Here is a 25266-nt window from a genome sequence, read left to right as displayed (position 1 = left end):
AAAAGCTAAAGATTTCTTTAGCTATGTAAATCCTTTACAAATGTTACCCATTCTTATGGAAACTTCACAGTAAAATTTCTGATCCATACACTCTTGCAGAGGCTCTAGATATTCTTTAGAGTTGTTCATTTTGGCATACTGCATAACATGTAGTGCTCTAAAGTGCTGATGTTTGTCAACTAACTGTCTTCTGCTCAAGTATCCCAGGTTCAATGCAGGAAGAGTATTACAATCCTCTCCATACCTATGATGAGAAATTTTCTCTTCTGCTTTTCAGTTTATCTGATTCTTCATAATATTCAACTGTCCCTGAGCCTGCTTAAACTTCTGCTTCTTTATTTGTCAAGGGATAAATAAAAGACTAGTGAAACTAACATTTCTTGAGCATCTAGGGTATGCCAGGTACTCTGCAAAACATTTTGTATAAATCATCCCATTTAAACTCTAAGCAATAGATACTTTCATTCTTGTATTACACATGAGAAAACTAAAATCCAATTTGTTAATATGCCCAAGCTTTCATTATAGCTACTAAGAGGTGGAGTAGAGATTAAAACACACTGGTACTTTTCCACCCCCCACCGCCCCATCACAACTACTTTCCTTAATCCCCATCACCTCTCTCACCCAACCCCCACCCACCTCCCCTCTGGTAACCATCAGTTTGTTCTCTATAGCTAAGAGTCTGTTTCTTGGTTTGTCACCTCTCTTGCTTTTTAACTTTGTTCATTTGTTCGTTTTCTTACATTCCACATTTGAGTGAAATCACCTGGTATTTTAGTCTTTCTCTTTTGACTTATTTGACTATTTGTCTCTATTTGACTTATTTCATTTAGCATTATACTCTGAAGCTCTATTCATGTTGCTGTAAATGGCAAGATTAAACTGGTAATAAAACTGGTAGTTTTGGGGCGCCTGGGTGGCTCAGGCGTTAAGCGTCTGCCTTCGGCTCAGGTCATGATCCCAGAGTCCTGGGATCGAGCCCCGCATCAGGCACGCTGCTCGGCGAGGAGCGTCCTTCTCCCTCTCCCACTCCCTCTGCTTGTGTTCCCTCTCTCGCTGTCTCTCTCTGTGTCAAATAAATAAATAAAATCTTAAAAAAAAAAAACTGGTAGTTTTATTAAGGAAGAAAGGAAATTATTACAATAGAAGGTTAATGAAACTTCACCATTCTGTCCTTTTCCTAAACCTAAACGTATTTTTCCAGTATCCTGAAGAAAAATCAGGTGTTAAAGTAGGAGGTTAAACACACTAGTTTTGGAATTTAAAGCAGATTATCACACTTAATTTTCATATGTCTACCACCTAGCAATTATTATCTCTACTTTACAAGGCTAACAGAAGTTAAGAGAAGTATAAAATACTTGGCCTAAGTCTGCAGAGAAATAAATGGCAGAGAGAGAACAGCAGCAACTCAGGCCCATCAGGCTCCAAAATGCTTTCCACTACAACACGGAAATCAGTTTTATTGTAAGCATTAGGTAACAGCAATTTTCATCACTCTTCAAAAGTCATTACTATAATTTGAAAAGCAGACTGCTTGGCCACTGGGAGAAAAAAAAGGCAAATTCATGTCTTAAGGAACACTAATATTTAATTTGGAATTAACTAATTTTAAAAACTAAATTGTTTCAATGGTTATTCAAATACTGAACACCTTACCTATGTATTTACTCAAAACAACTTGTGCTGCTGGAATAGCATTCATCTGAACAATATTGTACCGGTACAGCTCTGTATCTCTGTTGCTTTTATCTTGCAATGTTGTACAGACCCAGTACGCATAACCTATTGCTCCCTCAGTCTATAAAAAAGACAAAGTTAACAAGTAAACATAGGGTAATAAATATACCAATAAAAGTTATAAAACAGTAGACTTCAATACAGTAAATATCACATCTTAGTCTTCTTTAAGTCAACTGCTAAGTGCCTCTAAATGAAGAGTCACTATGATTCAACACAGCTAAGGGCATATTTAAATTACTTGCTCCAACCCTAAGTAGAAGAATCAAATGGGATTTAAATAAAGTGCAGAAAACAGAGCGTCACCCAATGGGCTGATCTCCTTCTTCTCAGCACCATTCTTACAGATAAGACTAATAATTACCAATCAAAAGGGTTCTAAAACACTTCATAAATAATCAAGAAATGTCAACCAAGTCTAGTCCTTATCTCATGTTGATTTTGTCCTCGAGTCTCAGTTTCAATTCTGCATGACTACTATATATCTATTAAATTCCATGTCATTTCTTTATCAGCTTTTGAAAGATAACAGAAGACAAAAATGAGAAGTTCTTTAAAGACAGCTTATCTGTTTCTAAGACAGAATAAAGAGTAGAGACAACTGCTGTGATTAACATCTGATACCGCTCCGTATTCATTTTCTCAGCAAGCATAATACTTTATTCATTAATGAATCCTTAAGAATGGTCAAATTCTTACATGCATACTGAGTTCTGTAGTGTGCCTGAAAAGATCCATTGTGTCATAACTTCCAACTGTCTCTGCAATAAGAGCCTATAAAAGGAAAAAAGAAGTTCTTAATATGTTTAAGAGGAATAATAACAATAATAAGTGAAACTATTTGGAAGATTCAAAGGTATACTAGCTATGCTTAAAAGCAGAGCTAATTTCTTTTTTAATCTTAGCTACTATATTCTCATGGCTCAGAGGACCAGAATGACTTGTTAAATTGGCCCTTAAGCTGGCAAATGCTTTCAGAATTCCATCTGCAACCAGGTAATGGTGGAATAATCCACATAAAATTCCTCAGAACACTGATGAAGCGGCACTAACTTCTCCCTTCCCTTTCACCCTTGATCCATTCATACTGGTATTTGTCTGGAGTAGGGTTCTTAACCATAGGATCACCTCAGATTCACCTAGATAAGCTTTTTTAAAAAAGGAGGTCCTTACCCCTAGCTTTCTAGTTTCCACAGACCTGGGGTAGACTCTCAACATATTTATTTTTTGAAAGTGCCTCAGAATTTATTTTATTTTATTTTATTTATTTATTTGACAGAGAGAGACACAGCGAGAGAGGGAACACAAGCAGTTAGAGTGGGACAGGAAGAAGCAGGCTTCCCACAGAGTAGGGAGCCTGATGCAGGGCTTGATCCCAGGACCCTAGGATCATGACCTGAGCCGAAGGCAGATGAGCCACCCAGGCGCCCCGAAAGTGCCTCAGAATTTTAAATAACATACCTATGCTTTTAACTTTATAGACTATGAGATAAGTTAAAATTACTTTCAAACTCATCTATCTTTTATAAAAAAAATTCACGTTTTTAAAAGTATCATACATTACTAATATTATTTAAGAAATAATATTAGGTCTTACTTTTACTGTTACCATTTTAATTAAATCTACCAGTTAATGTCTGAAATAAATTATTTTTAAGAATAAAAAGAATTGAAAAATTAAAAAAAAATACTTAGGTGGCTCTGATTAGCATCCAAAATCTCCTGACCTAGAGCAGTACTACCCAAAGTGAAGTCCCTGGACCAGAACCAGCACCTGGGAACAGTTAGAAATGCAAACTCTTGGGCACCTTGAGTCTAATAACTTACACAGAGATTAGTAATAATGCCACTGCTCCCAGATGCTATCACAGTTCATAGAACCACAGTTCATAGAGTTACCTTTCTAACTGTTTGCTTCACCAATTAACTAGAATTTGACCCAAAAGTCAAAAGTAGAATAAAACATATATAAATTCTGATTATTGATTTCCTGAGATGGGTGATGCTCCTGCTATTCTCTGAACCAAAACAATCAACCACTTACTAATTCATTACAACTCAACTAGGTAAGACCCTGGAGGCCACTCAGCCAAGCCCCTTCTTTTTCAAGTTAGAAAAATGAAATGTAGCAGTGATATGTTAAGATACAATAATCAGTCAGTGACGGACTCACATTCGTAACCGAGTATCCTGATTCCTATATGGCAATACACAAATCTAAACTTCAGGGGAGCAGAGGAACAATACTCATAAACAAACATCAAATCAAATATAAAGATTTTACAGATAATGGGAAAACATAATCAAAATGATCTTTGTCAATGTTAATTTTTTTGGTAAATGTGCATTTAAATAACAGAGTTCTGGTTTTGTTTTTTTTTTAGCATTAACGTCAGACTAATGGGGCTCAAAGCCCCCCAGATCAAAGCTTAATCATTACAAGTTGTATGACCTTGGGCACAATACTTAGGGTCTCTAAACTTCAATTTCCCCATCCATGAAAAGTTTAATAACAACCACCATCTCAAAGGATCGATGAAAGACTAACTGAAATAATATATACAAAGAGACTAGCACAGTGACTGGCACAAAGGAAGTCCTCAAATGTTACCTGTTATCATTATTATCATTGTTATTTGTATTAATAGGTTACTTATACCACTTTACATATTAATAGGTTGTTTATATCTTAGGATTATTAATAAACATATATATCTTACTTGTCCAATCCAGCACATTAAATAAGACGGATCAAGAGACTGAGCCATTTTGAAAGCTTCATGAGCTTGCTAGGAAAAAAGTCAAAAAAATAACATGTCATTTTATTAACTTAGTACTAAACTAAAAAGCATAAGAGAATAAGATAAGTCATACTTGTCAACACAAACACTTATAAATCTAAAACTTCATTGTTTAAACACAACTAGCAATGTTTAAAACCATGTTTTAACTACATAGTCCTAAAAACTCGTGGGTACAACAGATCTCTCTACAGGCTTAAGGGTTCTGGTCCCCAGTGAAAGGACAATAGAGAGATGCACCTCATAGTCTGTAGAACTTTTAACCAATCACCCATCCATTTGCTAGCCACAGGCAGAAGTATCTATTGCCCTCTCCTGAAGCTTAACTGGTAGGATAAAAACTAACAAACAATGAGGTCTTTGACATATATCTGCTACTGGGCAAAAAAAGAATGATCAACATAAATCTGTGCTAAGCGGTCAGGAAACTTTAAAGCTACCTCACTTGGGCACATTAAGTTGTGTGCTTATTTTTCTGCTACAAACACTGTTATATGCTGCCTTATATTGTTTACTCAGTAATCTATATGTGACAGGAAACAGTCTTATTGTTCTTATGAAAAAGGAAGCTCATGGACGGCAACTGAGTTGTGCTATCATAAAACTATATTCATAGCTTATTAACTAATACCTAGCTTTGTTTAAATTTTTTTTTTTTTTTTTTAAAGATTTTATTTATTTATTTGACAGAGAGAGACACAGCGAGAGAGGAAACACAAGCAGGGGGAGTAGGAGTGGGAGAAGCAGGCTTCCCCGCAGAGCAGGGAGCCCGATGCGGGGCTCGATCCCAGGACTCTGGGATCATGACCTGAGCCGAAGGCAGACACTTAACGACTGAGCCACCCAGGCGCCCTGCTTTGTTTAAATTTTTAAAAATATTTTCACATATTTTAAGTCCCAAATTAATATTCTCCTTCATTCTATTTACAGTCTTCTGAAGCAATCTTTGCAGTGAGTTAATTTATCCTGAAAATATTACTGAAGCTATTTTAAAAGGATGATATTCAATATAATAGCTGAAACACAAAATAGTACAGATATGCTATCACCTACAGATTTATGGAAACTTCTAAACATGCTACAAACACCTTTCCAATTACTGTATTTCCAATTCTCTAATATATAACTGTTCGAGTATGACAAATTACATTGTGGCATCTAAAGGAATTAATATCCACTAAAGTCCAATCGAAATCACTCAAGCATAGATTAAACTTAAGCTGCAAGACAATACTAATCATCCCCATGACTTCCTCATCCCACCCCTAACAAAGCCTACACTGGGCTCCTCTTACACATGTACACATAAAAAGAAAAACACCCAAATAATTCATAACAGGATTGTTTTAATCTTTAAATGAAAACCCAACATAATTATAAAACCAAAATCTCTTCTGTTGTGTGGAAAGGAAAATAAATCTTACACATTCACTATTCATATATGTAATAAACCAAATGTCATCAATTATCTAGCATACAGGAGGGCATACAGAATAGACAGTAATATTCAAAGTAATTCTCCACAAGAAGCTGAGTGATTACAAAGAGGTCATATATAAAGAACGCTTTTACTTTTAATGTGACAAAACAGACAACACATTTACCTCAATGTTTTCATTTGCAAGGTATAACACTCCCAAGTTGGTCCATGCAACAGCATTCTAAAAAACATACATATACAATTAGGATCCTGCCTAAATGGCAGTCTCAGAAAATTATTAACACTAAATTTTGAAGTTCTTTATCATAGATAGATACAAAGAACACCCACAATTTGTTCCGACTGGATAGACTTGATGAAACAGTGTTGAGCAAGGGCGTAATTTCCAATACCTGAAAAATACAGAATTTGATGAAACTGAACTTTATTACCTAAAACAATCTTCTAAAAATATTGAAGTGTTACTCAGTTCTTACCATTGTGACATGAAACCACACCAAGAGCATTCCAGTATAAGTGATTTTTACTGTCAAGTCTCACTGCCTTTTTCAGACACTGAAAAGTAAAATTAGATTAATTTTTATATCTTGGAACATCAGCATTTATATCAAGATAAATGTGGTTTTATGTGAAAACACGATAGTATCTACTTTATCAGAAACATCTATCAGAAAAGCACTTAGTTTTTTAAAAAGTTTATAAAAAATTTCTCAAAACCGTACATGTAAAGATTTCTCCAACAACTCTTTAAGATCATTTGTATTGTTGCCTGTTTCTGCTAGATGTTGTGCTTGGCGATAATAATTAATTCCAAGATCACACCATGTATTAGATGTAGACATCAGTTTTAACGCACGACCATAACACCTATGGAAATATAAAAATAAATATAACGTTTTGTTAAAATGTCCTAATTCAAAATGAATGTCATTAACTAGCAATCTTTGTAAATTACCTTCCTCCAAGATGGAGAAGCTCATTCTTCTTTAATACCTGTTTTCCTTCTTTCTGACCTAGAAGGATTCCTAAAACCTTAACGTTCACTTTAGATGGGGAGACAGCATACAGACAGGTACAAGCATCCCCAACTAGCTTCCAAAGGCAAGACACATCAGCTTGATGCTGCAGAGCCCTAAAAAAATAAACAGTGTGATTCCTATAATTTTTTCCGAACAATAGGAAATTTATCTCTCTCATTACAATCTTAATTACAAATTACTTCCTTGGTTAAGTGCAGTGAATGCTTTACTAAATTCTTTCTAAATGGATAACATCTTATCATCTCCCTATTAGGAAGAAGAAAGGAAGGGAGGGAAGGAAAACTGGTTATTTTAAATGCCAGAAATTTTGCAAACATCTCTTTGGTACTCTTCATCATTTTTGTTAGAAGTAGCAGAAATCATATAATCAATATGTCAATAAATTTTCCAGGACCAATTCACCATTAAGACTGAACTTTTTTTTAACTATGCTCTCTGTATTTGTCTTTTTAAACAATAACCAAAGTAGTCAAGTCAGTAACTCTCTCACAGTTAATTATTCTAAACTCATGTTTTGGCTTGTTGATCTTCAGTCAAATAAAAAAGACTGGTAAATGTATAATATATTAAATATATTTGGTGGTCCAAAGGATTTTTATTCTCTGAGACCAAGATTACCTAAAAGCTAAATATGAAAATGTGAAAATCCATATTTATTGAAGCAAATAAAACTGCATGCACAAGCTTAAAAGAGTAATTAAAATTTCAATTATGGTGATAAAGGTCACTTCTTTTAGAATGAGAAAAATCTCAGCTATCCATTTCTCTTCAGTTTTCTCTTCTCAAGATCTTATAAATAAAACACGACAATTTCACTTAAGCCAAGTCTCAATAATCAGCTATGTTACTGGCAGATGGACAAGCAGATGGAACATTTCTCATAGCCTTTTCTACTAAAAGAGTCCAGCCAAAAATCATTTTCCAATATCTTCCTGAGAAATAAGATTAATTATGGCAGTCATCACTGAAAGCCCACTGTGAGGATCAGGAGGAAGGACAACACTATTTGTAGTTCCTCTGCCTAAATATCTTAGCATAATTTCTAAAATTGACAACATGATAGAGAGTATAATGCTAAGCGAAATAAGTCAGTCAGAGAAAGACAAATACCATATGATCTTACTCATATGTGAAATATAAGAAACAAAACAAACAAGCAAAGAAAAAAAAAGGCACAAACCAAGAAACAGACTATTAACTATAGAGAACAAACTGATGGTTACCAGAGGGGTGGTGGGTAGGGGAATGGGGAGATGGGGGTGGGGGGGAATTAAAGAGTATACTTGTAGTGAAAAAAGGTAAAATAAAATAAAATAAAAATACCTAAAAATAAAAAATAAAATAAAATTGACAGCATGAAAGAAGAAAACAGAGGGGGGAAAAAAGAGAAACAGAGGCAATTTCAACAGCCTAAATTCTTATTTCCTTTAAAGTTCAATAAAAAATAAAATATCTATAAAATGAAATAACTTCTATCACCCTTACATAAGAATTGTGGTAATATGAACTTTTAAGTCTAGAAGTAAACATAAATTTGGAGATTATCACTTAAAAAGTTTTATAGACCTCCATTTAGTTGGCTGTGAATGCTACATGCTACCCAGAACAAAATTTCCCATTGTCAGAAAGGCTGTGTTTGTACCTCAAGTATCATCACTGAAAGGTTCACATTTACTCTTAAATACTAGTTCAAACGAAGCATGCCCTCTTCACGATACCCTCTCCTATTTGGAAAGATCTATATTATGTGAGACTTGAAAAGTAGCAATAAAAATCTGTGGGAGAGAAAAGGCTAAGGTTTTCTTTTCATATTTGGTTCATACTCAAAGAAAATCAATTCTGGAGCAACCAAATCAACAGGAACCAGAAGAGAAGGCAAGTAGGAAAAGAAAGGAAAGGGAGCACAAGAAAGATGTATAAGAAAAAAAAAAATTCAAATGTATGTGTAACAGACTTTTAAAAATCATCTAACAAATAACACTTCTATTTCGCTAGTGAAGTTACAGTTCTATAAAATACCAGATTTACTCAAATTTTTCTGATTCCCTTAGTATTAGACATCACTTTTTTTCCTGCACAGATTCTCTCCGGGAACAATGAGATTGCTCATTTCCCCTCATCTTCAGCCCTACCAATATACCTAAAACAGGCCCTTACTAGGGAATGTAACACTGATACATTGTATCCAAGCTGCCACTCCCCTGACAGACTGCTTCTTCCTTCCCACCCTTCCCCATGCATCTAGCATGTCAGCTGCTACTAAGTGCAAGAAATTGTATCTGTTCCCCAATGCAAAATTAATACAATATGTATATTATCGAATTCATTGGCTAGTATCTTTATGTTTGATATTCTGAAAAATGATTGCTTTATCTAACAGAATAAATAAAGATTTTCTAACCTCAGCTTTATTATAATTCTAAGATAATAAACACAATGAATAATAAGAATAATACTAACCAAGTAAAATATTCCAGTGCTTTTTCTATGTAGTCTACAGCTTTCCCATCAAGATAATCGACTAGAGCCGCTTTTGCCATCATGAGATGGCATTCACCCAAACCTAAAATCAGGTTAAGTTTATAGTTATTAAAACACACACAAGAAACACTTAGAATTAAGTTGATAAAAACGTAGTGATGTGATATTAAAGCCACTTTCCAGAAAACAAAACTCAGTAGTATTGTATAAAAATTATCTTTAAGTATGGTCTGGCATACATTTAGTATGGAATTCAAATGGCAGGGTTCTGTTGGAGTAAATATGTACTAAAAGTGATAAAAATCTATGGAAAAGAATTTCCTTGACTTTGGGCAAGTTACTTAATTCAAAACCTCAGCTTTGAAAATGCTACTAAATGCTTCTCTCCTTCATATTACTATTTATTAACTATTGTGAAACAAGATTTGATCTTTTTATATTCAAAACTGGATAGCAAACTACACTGTAAAAATTAAATGAAATAGCAATTTCCTAAAGATTTAATAAATGTGAATTCTTCTCTTAAGGAAAGTTTTACAAAATTTAAAAAGTTTCCAAAACCTAAGTTATGTATCACTTACAACATATACTATTTCTGACTTAAACCCCAATTGTTTCACTTAAAAAAGAAAAAGAAATGGGGGCGCCTGGGTGGCTCAGTTGGTTAAGTGACTGCCTTCGGCTCAGGTCATGATCCTGGAGTCCCGGGATCAAGTCCCGCATCGGGCTCCCTGCTCGGCAGGGAGTCTGCTTCTCCCTCTGACCCTCCTCCCTCTCGTGCTCTCTGTCTCTCATTCTCTCTCTCTCAAATAAATAAATAAAAATCTTTAAAAAAAAAAAAAGAAAGAAAAAGAAATGGAGTAAAGGACATATAATGGGCTCCAGGTTTTTTAAAATGGTTAGATATAATCATATAAAATTTAGATTATATATGGATGGTGGTGTTTTACTTTATATTACCAAAAATCTTTTGTTAAGGAGTAGGTATATATGGAGAAACTGAAATTGATTTAGGTATTACAAAACAATGTAAGTTGTCCCTAACGTTCAAAAAATGAAAAAAAATGTATAAGTTAAAAAGTAATTAAAAGGTATTGAGATATTCTGAAGATATAGTGAATTAAGTATTAAAATATAAGAGTAGGGAAACTCTTGTTTTAGAGATCCATTAAATAGCTATCATGCTATTTGTTCTAAAAGTTAAATGTTTATCATATTACTATTTATTTATTGTTAGAAAACAAGATCTGCTCTTTCTATATTCAAATCTATATAACAAGTCATACTATAAGAGGTCCATGAAAGAAGACACTTGCTATTGACTAAAGAAGTCCTTTTTAGGTCACGAAATACATTTAGGAAGTTTACTCAAGGATTTTATACTTCATTATCACAAAAGTCAAGGAGGTATTAAAAAATTACCTTTCAAAGCCGGCACATAGTCTTCTTTCTTTTTAATGATCAGCTGGTATTGAGCTATCGCCTCCTTATATTTGCCTAGGATTTGCTGTATTGCTGCAACCTTAAACACACTGTATGTGGATTCTGGGTTCAGCTCACTGGCTTTTGTGAAGGATTTCAAGGCTGTTGTATAGCCACCTCTGCTTAAGTATGCCTCTCCTAATGACTCCCAACAATTGAAGTCCTTTGGGTCTGCCCTTAATGCTGCCTGTAAACTAAAATTTCAGTAAATAGTAAGAGAACTGAAAGTAAAAGAACTACTTCCACATCTGAAAAGAAAATATAAAATAAATAATTCAACTGAATCACATATATCCATAGTTCCTTCTATTTACGAAAGTGCTATTTAAAACAAATATAAGGGGCACCTGGGTGGCTCAGTCGGTTGAGTGACAACTCTTGATTTCGGCTCAGGTTATGATCTTGGGGTTGTGGAATTGAGCCCTGTCTTGGGCTCCACACTCAGCTGGAAGTCTGCTTCAGATTCTCTCTCTCTCTGCCCCTCCCCACTCCCCTCATGCACTCTCTCTCTCTCAAATAAATCTTAAAAAAAATAAATAAAGCAGATATACCTGTTCCTTTTACAACCTGAAAATATTTTATAAAACTTGAATATTTTAATACTAAAAAATTTTATTACAATTTTGGAATGAATAAGAACAAAATATTTTTCAAACAAGCGCTGGCCAGAATTTTCTTCCTTGACTATCTGGAAGAATTCCAGTTTCCCACCAAAATAGGTATATATCTCCATATGCCTCATGACAATTAATAATCCCCCACTGATCTTTCCACCAAAACAGAAATATCACAGTCTTCTAGATATTGACCTAAATCAGAAACTTTTTCTCCATTCAAATATATACATATATATATTTGTTAATGTTTTCACAAATTAGAGGGAAAAAATAACTGGTACAACAATTTGTTAGGTTCAGAAAAAAGGTACCTTCTTTTCCTGTCTATAAAGAAAATATACAAGGCTTATAATTAATTGTGATCATTCACATTTAAGTATTCATTTTAAGTTTTCAGTGTGACTAGTAATAAATGAAATTTATTTCTCGTAGTATAACCAAAAAACTTTATATACAGACTGAGGTCTTATAAACTTAATTAAACTGAGGGACGCCTGGGTGGCTCAGTCGGTTGAGCGTCTGCCTTCGGCTCAGGTCATGATCCCAGGGTCCTGGGATCAAGTCCTGCTTCGGGCTCCCTGCTCAGCGGGGAGTCTGTTTCTCCCTCTGCCCCTCCCCCTGCTCGTGCTCTCTCTTGCTCACTCTCTCTCTAATAAATAAAATCTTAAAAAAAAAAACTTAATTAAATTGATAGAGAGATGCTATATTCTCATTACTAGGAAATGCCAAGGCTCTGTTACACTTCCTTGTAAACACAAAGTCTTTGTTTTTCATTTTTTTAAACTGGTACAGTTTAAAAAGTACAGCTGACATAAAATACTATATTAGTTTCAGGTGTATAACATACTGATTTGAAATTTACAGACACTATGAAATGTTCACCATGGTAAGTGTAGTTGATAAGTGTAGTTACCACCTGTCACCAAAGTTATTACAACATGATTGACTATATTCCGTATGCTGTACTTTTCATCCCTGTGGACTTATTTATTTTACAATGGGAAGTCTGTACCACTTAATCCCCTTCACTTATCTTATTATTATTATGTGTTTATTATTATTAAATATATTTTATGTATTCTTTTTTTTTAAAAGTAAGCTCTATGCCCAACATGGGGCTTAAGCTCACAACCTTGAGATCAAGAGTCACATGCTCCACGAACTGAGCCAGTCAGGATCCCCTATTTCATTTATTCTTAAGAATAGTTCAAACCAAATAACTAAAAAGGAGCTGCACCACATCACATGAAGCTGGCAAATGTATCTCCTGCCCCAAAACAAAGCATGCCACTGGGAGAACAACAAAGGTATCAGCCTCAGCTTTTTAACATTCCTTAAGTTTCCACTGAGAACCTATTATATGTATAACACTAGGAAGATTTCACTTCATTAGAATGGCCAACTCCTTAACAACTGGACATCATTTAATTCATTTTTGCAATTTCAGTGCCTTGTAGATAATAAGAACCAATCAACTATAAATAAATTTTGCTATTTCTTCTCTCAAAATATAACCTGGAATGAGGCAACTTGTAAAGTCCACCTTTGGTATAAATAGAGTTTAATTTAAGGAACCAATATGCTAATAGTTTAAATATACTAAGGTGTCTTACTCAGCCACAGCTTGAGAATGCTGACCAGCTTTCAAATAGTATAGTCCTCGCCTAAGCCAGGCCCATTTTGCCGTTCCAGCACCTGCCTTTTGAGTTACTGTTGTTAGGGTAGCTAAGGCAGTTTCCTGAAATCAATAAAAGACTAATATTAGACATCTCAAATATCATAAAAATACACAACACCTATGTAAAGTACCCAAATGTATTTTCATTTACCACTTCCTAATTTTTAAACTTACACTGTTATATATTCAACTACAGTTTCAAAAGTAAGTGATGAGTAATGTAATGTCTGCCAATGAAAAGAAAATTTACTCCATAAACAGTGGCAAAAATATTTCTATTGCATCTACAAAGAAAAATAAAAAATAAAAACTTTCAAGGACACACATATAAAAATATTTCTATTTCTATACCCAGGATAAAAAGGCAAAAGTGTTTAAGTTACTGGACATACCATCTCTTCAAGCTCCACACTTAAGTCAACTGCCGCAGCTCCAGATTCAGCATCAGTATCATCTAATTCAAAAGCTTTCCTGTAACAGCCACGGGCTCTGTTTTTATCTCCTACCACATCTCTGTAGTAATGACCTAAATAGCAGAAAACTTTGCCCATGTATGTATCCAGTTTGGCAGCCTTTGAAATAAAGATTGACAGTAACACAATATTAAAGTTTGTCTGTGAGGTTCTTTTTAAAAACACAGAAGATAAATACACAGGTTAAAAGAAAAATAGAACACTTTTGTTAAACATACAAAAATATGCCAACACATCCCTTAATGTAAGATTTAAAGCAATAGGAAAGCTGGATGTCACTGCTTATAGAATGCAAACAAGTGTAAAAATATTATTTCTTTGTTAAAAAGAAATGTGAAATTAGAGTTATTATTACATTAACCTTCTTTTATGCATCAAGATAAGCATGTAAGACTTTTAGATCTTTAACATCTAAAATACAAGAAATTCAGGGCGCCTGGGTGGCTCAGTCGTTAAGCGTCTGCCTTCGGCTCAGGTCATGATCCCAGGGTCCTGGGATCGAGCCGCTTCTCCCTTTCCCTCTGCCTGCCGGTCTGCCTACTTGTGCTCTCTCTCTCTCTGTCAAATAAATGAATAAAATCTTTAAATAAATAAAAAAATATATAAGAAATTAAACATCTAGAATTATATATGCCCATATTACAGTGGAAATTACCTAAAAACAATATTTTTCTCCAGAGATAATTATGTCTCATCTTCTATAATGTGTGTTTCTGAAATAAGTAACTTCTACATTTTTTATTTTCTCCTTGAAAATCTACATAACATTCTCACAAAACCTAATGTGTAAGAGATGAAACACCATAAAAAATCCAGTTAAAAAAAAAACAAAAACAAAAAAACAGTTCAGGGGTGCCTAGGTGGCATAGTCGGTTAAGCGTCTGACTCCTGGTTTTGGCTCAGGTCAAGATCTCATGGTTGTGAGACGGAGCCCCATGTCGGGCTCCGCACTGAGCATGAAGCCTGCTTAAATTCTCTCTCTCCCTCTCCCTCTGTCCCTCCCACTCATGCTCTTGCTCTCTCTTTAAAATAAATAAATTAAAAAAAAAAAAAGAAAAAACAGTTCAGAAAACAGTAATTTTAAGTGCCTAACTTATCTGATTATTTATGATTTTATTACAAATCCATTTCAACTAAGAATTGAATAGTAGCATTTGTTTTACCTTTAGAAAGTGGGTAAGAGCCTTTGTTTTATCTTTTCTTGTTTCTTCATCCATGAACCAATATGTTAACCCAAGTTGGTAATGATATTCAGCAACTTCAGCATCTTTCTCAAGAGCTCTCTGAAAACTAAGTCACAAAAGGGAAGTAAAAAGATACATAGAACACACACACACACACACACACACACACACACAATGTAGGAAACTCCTAGTTGGGACAAAGTTTGAGTGATTCAAAGATGCTAAATCAGATGTAAGTTATTACTTTAGAATTTAGATTATAATGAGAAAAAAATACTATTTGAAGAGGAGCTTATAAAAGCACAATGGCCTTTTGGCTTTACCAATGTGCTAAGCATTTAGGAGGACACATCAAACATTGTATCTACTCACTGACCATTACGATCAGCTAGTTAAATTTCATACCCATTATGGAATTTTCTTACAGGTACTGTGCTACATGTTAAACATTTCTTAAAAATACTAACGCTTACACAGATCAAATTTATACAAAACGGATCTTTATCAAACCTACTCATTTTGAATTTTTGAGAAACATAATAAATTAAGATATGACTAGACCTATAAGCAATCTAAACATATCCTTACCATTTCTCTGCTTGTAGATAGTCCTTTTTGGTAAAATGAATCAAAGCCTCCAGGGCATGAACTTCAGCTAGGTCAGGGTAAGAAGAGAGAAGGTCTTCCATAATCTATAAAGTAGATATCTGTCAATTCTTTATCCAAATTAAGCCACTTGTAGCTTTAAAAAATTCCCAATTTGGGGAACCTAGGTGGCTCAGTTATTTAAGCATCTGACTCTTGATTTCGGCTCAGGGCATGACCTCAAGGTTGTGAGATGGAGCCCCACGTCAGGCTCTGTGCTGGGAGTGGGCCTGCTTGAGATTCTCTCTCCTCTCCCTCTGCCGCTCCCCCACCAAAAAACTCCCAGTTTGACTGAAAAAAACCAACCTTTGAAGCTTCATCTAATGAGCCTTTGTTCAGATAGGCCAAGCTTTTAAGAACCAAAAGTCCTGGGATATTATTTGCATCAGAAACCTAGAAAATAATTGTAAAGAAATTAAGTCTCTTTCAACACAGAGCAGCAATGTTTGCTTTAATTAAGGAATGACCATAGAAGAGCAGAGTAAAGACATACAGGTCTTGATTTTTATCACTATGAACACATTCATTCTTTGTAATCTTTTTATTAGAGAAAATTTCAAAAACATTTCAAAAAATTAGAGAACAGTACAATAATCCCACATGTACTCATTATCCAGCTTCTAAATTATTAATTCAAAATCAATCTTTTCTCATCCATACCTCTCTACCCATTTCACTATACTCCTGCTTAGATTATCCCAGATATTATAACTTTTCATCTGATACTTTAGCATATATAGCTAAAAAGTTCATTTTTATATAACATAATTGTACTATCACTACAAACACCTAGACAAAACCAACAAGACATCCTTAGTATCATCAAAAAATTAGCAAGTGTTCAAATTTCTCAGTTGGCTCAGAAAATATTTTAAGAATTTATTTGTTTTAATCAAAATCCAAATAAGGTACATACATTTCAAGAGGCTGATGTCTCTTAAGTCTCCTTCAATCTATAGGGCTCCCTTCCATTCTTTTTTCCTCCCTTACAATTTAATTGTTGAAAAATATGGGCCACTTGTCACATTTCTCACAGTCTGGATTTTACTGAATGTATTCTCATGGTCCTGACATGTCCTTTGGTCCCCTGTATCTTCTGTAAATTAGTAGTTAGCCTTCAACACTTAATATGATTCAAGTTTGATGCTTTGGCAGGAATATTTCACGTGTCCATGCACTTGGTTATGTACAGTTCTTTGTTCTGGGTGATGTTAGCAATCACTGATCTTCAATGCCTAGATCTATTAATTCATTATGGATTGCAAAATGGTGATTTTCTAATTCTATATTCCTTCTTTCCTTATTGATGGAATACTTCAACAAAAAAAAATTTTCCTCCTCTTATTATCTATTTGATTATTCTGAGGAACAGTTCATAAAGGAAAGGCAGGATAAATACTATGAATGTTTCCAAATGGTTTCTTAGCATCCTCCAAAGAGTTTTTTACTGAGGATGTTTTATTGATTTTTTTTTTTTTGTATCATCTTGAATACATGAATTTAAACTTAAACATATTTGATATCTTTCTGTCCACTGTAGTTACTGGTGCTCAAACTCCCCTTTAGCCATGACAATCAATCCACAGTAGTTCCCAAGCCTTTCTAATATAATTCTAGTAGGCTTTGATAGTTTCCTTGCTTTCTAGCATTCTAAAATGTCCTGGGCTCATCTTATACATTTTCTGTTTCAGACCTAGACTTCATCAGCTCTCTAAGAAACTTTTCTTTTTGTGTGTGTGTGAATAAAAAAAAAAAGATTGGAAAGACCTCCTCAAAGCATTCACACAAAATACATTGCTGGTAGAAGGCAAGTAGAAAATAAGAAATTAAGATATTAGTTCTTGAAGGATGCTGACAACTGTTCTAATTTTAATGAAATATTATGAAATGCAAAGCCCTTTGAAATATACAAAACAATGATATTTTAAAAACTCAAAACCCCACAATAAACTGAGTGATACAATTTTAATTTTAGATAAAAAAAATGGCCTTTATCTGACAAAAATCTGTAAAAGCACCATGTTGTTATAATTCATAATTTACTAGTTTTTTGCCAGGGATTTTCAAATTGCTTGAACCAAAAACATTAAGAAACAGGATTCCTTCTTAAATATCAATCTCCTTCTGTTTTATTAAATGGAAAAACAAATAAACAATACTGTCTACTATGAAGCTACTGTGTCCTTCATTGTTCTTATCAATAATCTATGAACTCTTTATTGAAGGAAAAAATTTAGAATCCCAAATTAATAATAATCAAGTAGTAATAGCCCAAGAGGGCAAAAAGAGAAAAGGAGAATAAGAACAAGACTAAAGAAAGAAATTGCATCATATGAAGAACATTGTAAGTACTTAACCAAAAGGCAAACAAATAACTTCAGTAGTTTCCATGTGCGTGAATGATTTAGAAAATGCAGATGTGGTGAATTCATATCTCTAATGCAAAATCTGTTTAAAAGTAAATACTTAAAAGGAGAGAGTGGTTGATGCCTGGTTGACTGGAAAAAATAAACTTGAAGGGAAAAACCTGGTAAGACTACCTGATCAAGAGTACAAATTGCTTCCACTGAAGATTCATAATCTGAGAGTTTAATCAAAGCCTCTGCTTTCAAACGGAGACAAAGATTCTTCTGATGAAGACTCCCACCAGACACACCAAGATTATCTATGTTCTTCAGAGCTGACAAAATTAAGGACATCTGAATGAAGACAACCATATTACTTCATTTTTTTCTTCTTAAGGGTGATAAATAATAAATTGGAGATACAATAAGAATAAATTGCCAAAACAATATACATGAGGAATAATTCAGAGCCAAATATAAATTCTTCCCTGAATTCTTTATGGAAATATCTGCATTAAAAAAAAAAAAAAAAAAAAAAAAAAAAAACAGACCTAAATTTTAAATAGAAATATTTACATAAAAAAAAAAAAAAAAAAAAAAAAAACAGAACAGACCTAAATTTAAAATCTCTATCTTTACGTAACATAACATGAACATCCCGAAATACAATGGCTATCTATATCTGCTATGTAACAAAGGTTTAGCAAAGCATCAGTAAAAAACCTAGCAAATGAGGGATACTGAGGGAAAAGAAGTTGAATTCAAATGGACCAGGGTGAACTGCTTCTCAACTACAGAGGCTAGGCCACCAGGTAGGTCAAGAGCAGTGAACCACTTTTATGATTTCCTATCCCCTCATGTGACCCATCTGATCACATTCAAATAGGCTCCAGATGCCTAAGACTTCTCTTATTTATATCAAAGGAATCAAAAATTCCTGAAGTCCTGGACGCACCAGAAACTTCCCTATTACAAAGACAGAGCACCTCCACACAAGCCTAAACTGACTGTCAAAATTCCAAGTGCAGGGATCCTTTGAAAAACACTCATTGTTAGTTTAAAAGAAAATACGCTACATGCATATACACTTGGCATTACTTAACCACCTCAATGAAATTTAAATTAGTAACTTAAAATACAAAATAAAGCATATAAATTTCTTTAAACCACTATCTTTTTCTCCTTTAATATGAAAAGAAATAGGGTTGGCCACCCTTACAGATGTCAGGAATACCTTGATTGCATGAAAGAACAGCTTCCTTAGGTCTATGCATTTTAACTTGGGCTTCTGCCAGATGATACCATCCAGTTGTGCAAAGAGGGCTTTCCTTTAAACCTAAAAGGAAAAAAGCAATCACAAAATCCAAGCTTTCTATGACTACTGAGAAAAACGGCAACACCATCTACTCCCCAAATCAGATCCCTTCTTTCCCTTGTCGCTCATATATAATTATTCAGAACACTGATTCCATGCCCCAATCATTTCTCTACCACCACTACTTCAGCTCCCATTTCCACCATCTTTATCCCAGATCACTGAGGGGCTTGCCACCCACTCCAATTCATTCTCTACACTGTAGCCAGAATAGCTCTACAAATACAAATGGAATTATGAAATTCCCCTGCTTAAAACCTTCCACAGGTTCCTGGCTACCCTTAGGATAACATGCAAACTCCTTCACAAAGTGTGTAAGGCCCCTCTCCAGTCTCCTTTCTTGACTCTTACATCTTGTTGAACTGCCGTGAATTCCAGCTGTGCTCTCAGTCTCAGGCTATTTCACCTCTTGGCTTGAAATGCTCTTCCCACCCTAAGCTTGTATTTGTTATTCAGATATCTATGTGACTATAAGTTCAGAAACATCATACCTAACAAAACTAAGTTAAAGATTCCTAAGGATGGCGGGGGGGATACATATATATATATACACACACATATATGTATACACACATGTGTGTATACATATATGTGTGTGTATATATATATAATTATATATATGTGTGTATACATATATGTGTGTATATATATATAATTATACTTACTTTACAAATGAAAACATTGAGACAGAGAATTTAATTACTTTTCTCAAGGTCTTGAAATTAGTGAGTGGCAGAGTTGGAATCCAGACCTAAGCAGACTCTAGAGTATGTATTTTTTCACTTCTATTTTAAATATACATTCCTCAAAGAAAGGCCCAAAGATAACTGCCTATTGAGTATGTTAGCTAGGATGTAAGGAGGAATTATTCAGATTAGAGGGCTGAAAGTTATGAGCAGAAGAGAAGGGAAGGGACAAAATGGGAAGGGAAGGAATGTGTTTTGTTTCACACAGCAGAGCCTACCCAGGAACCTGCTAGGATAGCCTCTTGCATGAGCCAGTGTGAGCCACTTTGGAGCTCAGGGCCTATATCAAAGCCCATCTAAGTGATCCTGAAGTTACTGTAAGCTCATTATAATACTAAGATTTATTGCTATGGATGGGGTTTTCGGCCATTTTTGGAACGTACATTGTATGCACTAGCATGCTGACATGCTAGGCATCTGTAGCTCAACCAAAGTGCCTAATTAATAGCATATGGACTCATTATATTAGAAAATGAAGCATGGGAGCAGGAAAGGGCAAGAAATCAGACTCGGGAGGGTTGCAAACCTTGTGAAGGAGTTTCCATGTTATCCTAAGGGCAGCCGAAAACCCATGGAAGGTTTTAAGCAGAGGAAGAGATATGTATATATTAAGTTTCTTAATGTATACACCAGCTCTCTACCCCTGCCCCCTAATACACTGAATAAAAGTTTCCTGTACTAACCCCACAGGGAGACACTGCCTTACGGGCTATTTCCCTGTCTTCTTGTGACAAATGTTGTTTCAACACTTTCTTGGGTTGTGTTCAATTTAATGCACCCCAAGCAGTGACACCCCTGAGTCTGGTTACAACTATACCTCATGTTACATGCTCTACACTGTACACTTACCTTCTGTTAGGTTCCTAACAGCATCTTCATACTTTTTGTCTTGTAATGCTTTAATGCCTAAACCAATGAAGCCTGGACCACTTTTGGAATCCATTTCCACTAGTCTGCAACAATACTGCTGTCCTTCATCAGTAAGACTGCCTGGAATTAAAAAGAAAAGTTATTAGCATACATACTCCAAATTTCCAATTGCCAAAACATACATACTTCAAGCTCAAATGCTGTCTTACACATTCTCCACCATATCCTGACTCCAGGAATTCAAAACTTAAATAGACCAACAATACCAAAAAATATTAACATATCATTAAAAAAATTACGCTTCTTCATCTTCTTAAATATCGGAAGTAGAAACTACTTTACCCACTGCAGTATGGGGGTAAACTGAACCTGAAGTCATACTCAAGGGTTTCAAACAAGAAACCTACTCCTACTTGCTACTACGCTAAGACACACAGCCTTCCGCTTGCCAGCTCTCCTCTTCCTATTCCACAGTAACTTCACTAATCTCTCTCCTTGGGCAACCATGTGCTGTTAGAGATGTGGCAGCCAGGATGCCAAATCGAGTGGATTCTTCCAGAATCCTATGACCAAAAGACAGACTATTTGTCAAGATACTATACAAAAACTTAGTCACATTTTTCTTAGGTTTACAAGTTCAGCAGTACATTTCTACCTTCTTTCAAAAACTTTCTTTTCCTATATAAGTTAATGGTTAAACCTATGTAACAGTCATCCAATGCCTACATTTGTTCCAAATTTATTTTGGTACAATAATTTAGTTTAGAAAACACTATTTATTTTGTTATATTTCCATTTTTTCCAACCTCCATCTCAGGATTTCCATTCCCAGAAAAGCATAAAAACAAGCAGAAAATATTTCTGCTTTGAGAATAAACTGTGAAGAGTACTCAGCACTTTAATAAATTGCTTAATCATATAAGAAAATTCTTAAAAACTAACACTACAACTTGAAGCAATAAATATGGGGAACAAATAAAAATAATTTGTTTGAGGGATGCCTGGGTGGCTCAGTCGGTTAAGCATCTGCCTTTGGCTCAGGTCATGTTCCCAGGGTCCTGGGATCGAGTCCCACGTCAGGCTCCTTGCTCAGCGGGGAGTCTGCTTCTCCCTCTGCCTGCCACTCCCTCTGCTTGTGCTCTCTCTCTCTCTCCCTCTCTCTCTCTCCCTGATAAATAAATAAAAATCTTTGAAAAAAATAATAATTTGTTTGAAAAAGCAGTCTGATGCTTTACTATCTATGTAAAACATATGCCCCCAGACCACATGTGGAGCCACTCTTTCAGTCTCAGATGTCGAAGATAAACTCCTTGCATGTTACCATTTATTTTATATATTTCAAATTTTTCAAAACCATATACACACCAGTGCATAATCCATGATATTATACATTGATTTAGAAGTCCAAGTTAGTACCAAAAATTCAAAAAATTCTTAACGGCTAAAGAATTAAAACTTCAATACTGTTTGGTGAGATATGAAAACAAAGTGGAAGAAATACTACTTTTTTAGTTATCCAGTAAAAAAGACCTGAGCCAGCTATTATTATCCTTCTAGACATGAATTTCCTTCTGTCAACCTATTCTCATTATGGCTTCCATAAATGTAATTTCCAAAAGCAGACGTGCCTAATTTCATACACCTTCCTCCTCCCAAGCAAACCAGTGGGGTTTTTTCCCTCCCCTTTTCAACCAGTGGTATTATCTAAACTAGACATCAGAATCACCTGGAGAATGCTAACCCCCCCCCCTCAAAGTTTCTGATTTCAATGTTAGACCTGAAAGCTGGCACTTCTAGTAAGTTCTCAGGTGATACTGATGCTACAAGTTCAGAGACCATACTTAAGAACCACAGGCCTATAGTATTTACCAACACCATATACCACCTTTATTGTTAGTCTTATATATATACTGCAGTTGCTACCTCTGTAGCTACACAGTAACTTCTGGAAGGTAGGAACTAGCATGGTATCCTGTACACATTAGGCATCCATTAAATACTGTAATGATCCTTTAAGAATACCATTATGAATTAACGTACCAAAAGGCTTAGTCTGTTAATAAGTAATGGCTGAGAATTACTATGGAAAATTAAAAATCTTCACCATTCTAAAAAAGAAAATAAAACGGCTATTAAAATTTTACCTTCAATTTCTAGCCATCTGAGTCAAAACTATCTCACTCCATAGAAACGTAATTCATGAGAGTACCTTGGCTACATAAACTGCCCTTATTATAAAAAACACACCTGTGATGGAAAGAAAAGCCAATCATGCATCATCCCAATGACTCTCCATATGCACGGTACCTAAAAACGTACACAGGTAAACAAAATGTGGGTAGGTAGATGAACACTGTTTGTAAAAGGCTAAGATGAACATGAAAAACTTCTAAATAAGATAAATCTTCCTTAATATCTGGGAGCACAATTACAAAAACCAAGAGATTTGGGGAGACTATGTTCTAGCCCTTGGGAAACATACTCTCTACGTATGACTAAGAACAAATGACACTTAGAGGAATCTTCTCTGGTGTTCCCAAAAACTGTCAACAGTAGTAACAACATCACTGACGCTTTGTAGAGACAAGGGATATTCCAAAGCTTCAGCTCTCAATCCTCTTCTCCATACTAACTCTTGCTGAGAATACTAGCTAAATAATATGTGGAGGATAGAAACAGAGAAGAAATACACTTGATTTCTTTTTGAATAGAAAATCATTTCTTTAACTTATCTGCTCTTTTTAACATTTAAAAGAGTCTAAGATTCCAGGCTTAACAACTTCAAAACAAGTTTGACAATATTATTTTTATTTCTCAATAAGGCAAGCTAGACTTGGGGCTGATGAATGTTAAATCTCTAAGAATAAAAGGCGTTCTGAAGAGACTCAGGGTAGATGCCAAGTAATACCTATAAGAATTCTGTTTCCTAAAGTTTACCACAAAAAAAAAAAGGTGGTTTTTAAAAATAACTAATTAATTGCTGACATCACAAAGAAATTGATCACTACTATAGAATTTTTCTTTTAAATAAACCTAGCTTGGGGAAAAAAAACCAAAATGGCATGTATTCATTTCTTTATTTTCATCCGGATTTTCTAATATTTCCAGAGCACAAAATCTTAAGCTCTTTGATGTTTGAATTTGAAGAACCAAGCTTTCTTATCCTCCCCCATTTCAACTATAAAGCAAAATAAAATAAACCGAAAAGGTCATTTAGCATGAAATAACATTTCATCAGCTGACAACTGTGAAAGCTATTCACTACTTGTTATGTGAAGCTTTATAAACTGAGTCATTTTGAAAATGAATCTTCAAGTCTCAACATGCAAAGGAGGACAAAGGAGAATGAAATACATTTGTCCCCAGTGGAAGAGAACCCAGTGATTAACTGCTGTGAAGTAGCAAATTCCGCAGATACTAAAGCACGCTGGGGGAGGATAGGTAAGCTTTTAAATACCTAACAGTTTCAGAAGTTCTTCATACACAGAAAGTTTGGTTTAGAGGAGCAATGAAAAGAAAACAAGAAATCATTAAGCACAGCTTCCTACTGTCTGACATTAACTATTAAACTTTTACCCCTAGAATAATGCTTTACCTTAGAAAGCACCTAAGCCTGAATGGCTCCATCCCACAGATTCTCACAACCAATGATTCTACAGAGAAAAAACTCTTCCTTGGTGTACCATGTATGTAAATATCCACCTACCCACTCCCCTTTACCAGGAATATAAGCCTTTCCTTCTTTAAATTCTGCAAAATAACCTCTCCAGGAATGATTTTTTTTCATATAAACCAACACATTCTCCAATCATTCAGCATAACCACTTGCTATCTCTTTATTCTAGAACACTTTGTCAAATACTGAATTTATGTGCATAACTCTAGACTTTGTTGATTTAATTTCTTCTATAATTTTGTAGTTTTTTTTTTTTTTTAATATAGGGGCCATGCTTATTTCACAAATCCACATTATAGGCATACATGTGCTTATTGAGAAAGCATTCAATCAGTCCTCAAAAAGAAATTTCAAGTATCCTCTTGTGTCATTTGGCATGTGACAAGGTCAAGAATGACGGAATAGTACAAATCATTAATAGCCGAAAGAAAATAGAGAAAAAAAGGGTGAACACCAGCCATTGGTTTCTCAATAGCAATTGTAATAGCAGAAAAAGGGTGGAGGAATGGGTACCAGAGACCAATTACAAAATCAGCCCATTTATTTTAGAAATGTATTAGGATTCATGTTAAAATTTAAAGAAACTAGGTGAATTCTGGAACTGTTCCCTGTCAGTGGGGGGGAAAAAAACCCCACAAAAATGCACAAGCATGCTCCTCATATTGAAAG

At 34.7% G+C, this 25266-nt stretch overlaps 1 protein-coding gene across 2 annotated transcripts in view; it reads right to left on the bottom strand.

Annotated features, from left to right (window-relative positions):
* TTC37 (tetratricopeptide repeat domain 37) overlaps nucleotides 1-25266 on the bottom strand; it is an 84143-nt gene that overhangs the window by 38007 nt on the left and 20870 nt on the right. For both annotated transcript variants that reach the window (XM_032403979.1, XM_032403980.1), the window contains 18 exons: nucleotides 20901-21041; nucleotides 19165-19266; nucleotides 18126-18265; nucleotides 15892-15978; nucleotides 15529-15632; nucleotides 14920-15046; nucleotides 13676-13855; nucleotides 13219-13343; nucleotides 10929-11182; nucleotides 9486-9588; nucleotides 6941-7117; nucleotides 6708-6852; nucleotides 6462-6540; nucleotides 6316-6377; nucleotides 6149-6205; nucleotides 4464-4532; nucleotides 2443-2517; nucleotides 1663-1804 (listed from right to left, as the gene is read on the bottom strand). In XM_032403979.1, coding sequence (XP_032259870.1) covers nucleotides 1663-1804; nucleotides 2443-2517; nucleotides 4464-4532; nucleotides 6149-6205; nucleotides 6316-6377; nucleotides 6462-6540; nucleotides 6708-6852; nucleotides 6941-7117; nucleotides 9486-9588; nucleotides 10929-11182; nucleotides 13219-13343; nucleotides 13676-13855; nucleotides 14920-15046; nucleotides 15529-15632; nucleotides 15892-15978; nucleotides 18126-18265; nucleotides 19165-19266; nucleotides 20901-21041 — 2169 coding nt within the window. The remainder of the gene's footprint in view (nucleotides 1-1662; nucleotides 1805-2442; nucleotides 2518-4463; nucleotides 4533-6148; nucleotides 6206-6315; nucleotides 6378-6461; nucleotides 6541-6707; nucleotides 6853-6940; nucleotides 7118-9485; nucleotides 9589-10928; nucleotides 11183-13218; nucleotides 13344-13675; nucleotides 13856-14919; nucleotides 15047-15528; nucleotides 15633-15891; nucleotides 15979-18125; nucleotides 18266-19164; nucleotides 19267-20900; nucleotides 21042-25266) is intronic.

The sequence above is a fragment of the Phoca vitulina genome, unplaced genomic scaffold, assembly GCF_004348235.1.
Source record: "Phoca vitulina isolate PV1807 unplaced genomic scaffold, GSC_HSeal_1.0 scaffold6, whole genome shotgun sequence".
NCBI lineage: Eukaryota > Metazoa > Chordata > Mammalia > Carnivora > Phocidae > Phoca > Phoca vitulina.
The sequence above is the reverse complement of the archived record's forward strand: the minus strand, read 5'-3'. Positions and strand labels throughout refer to the sequence as shown.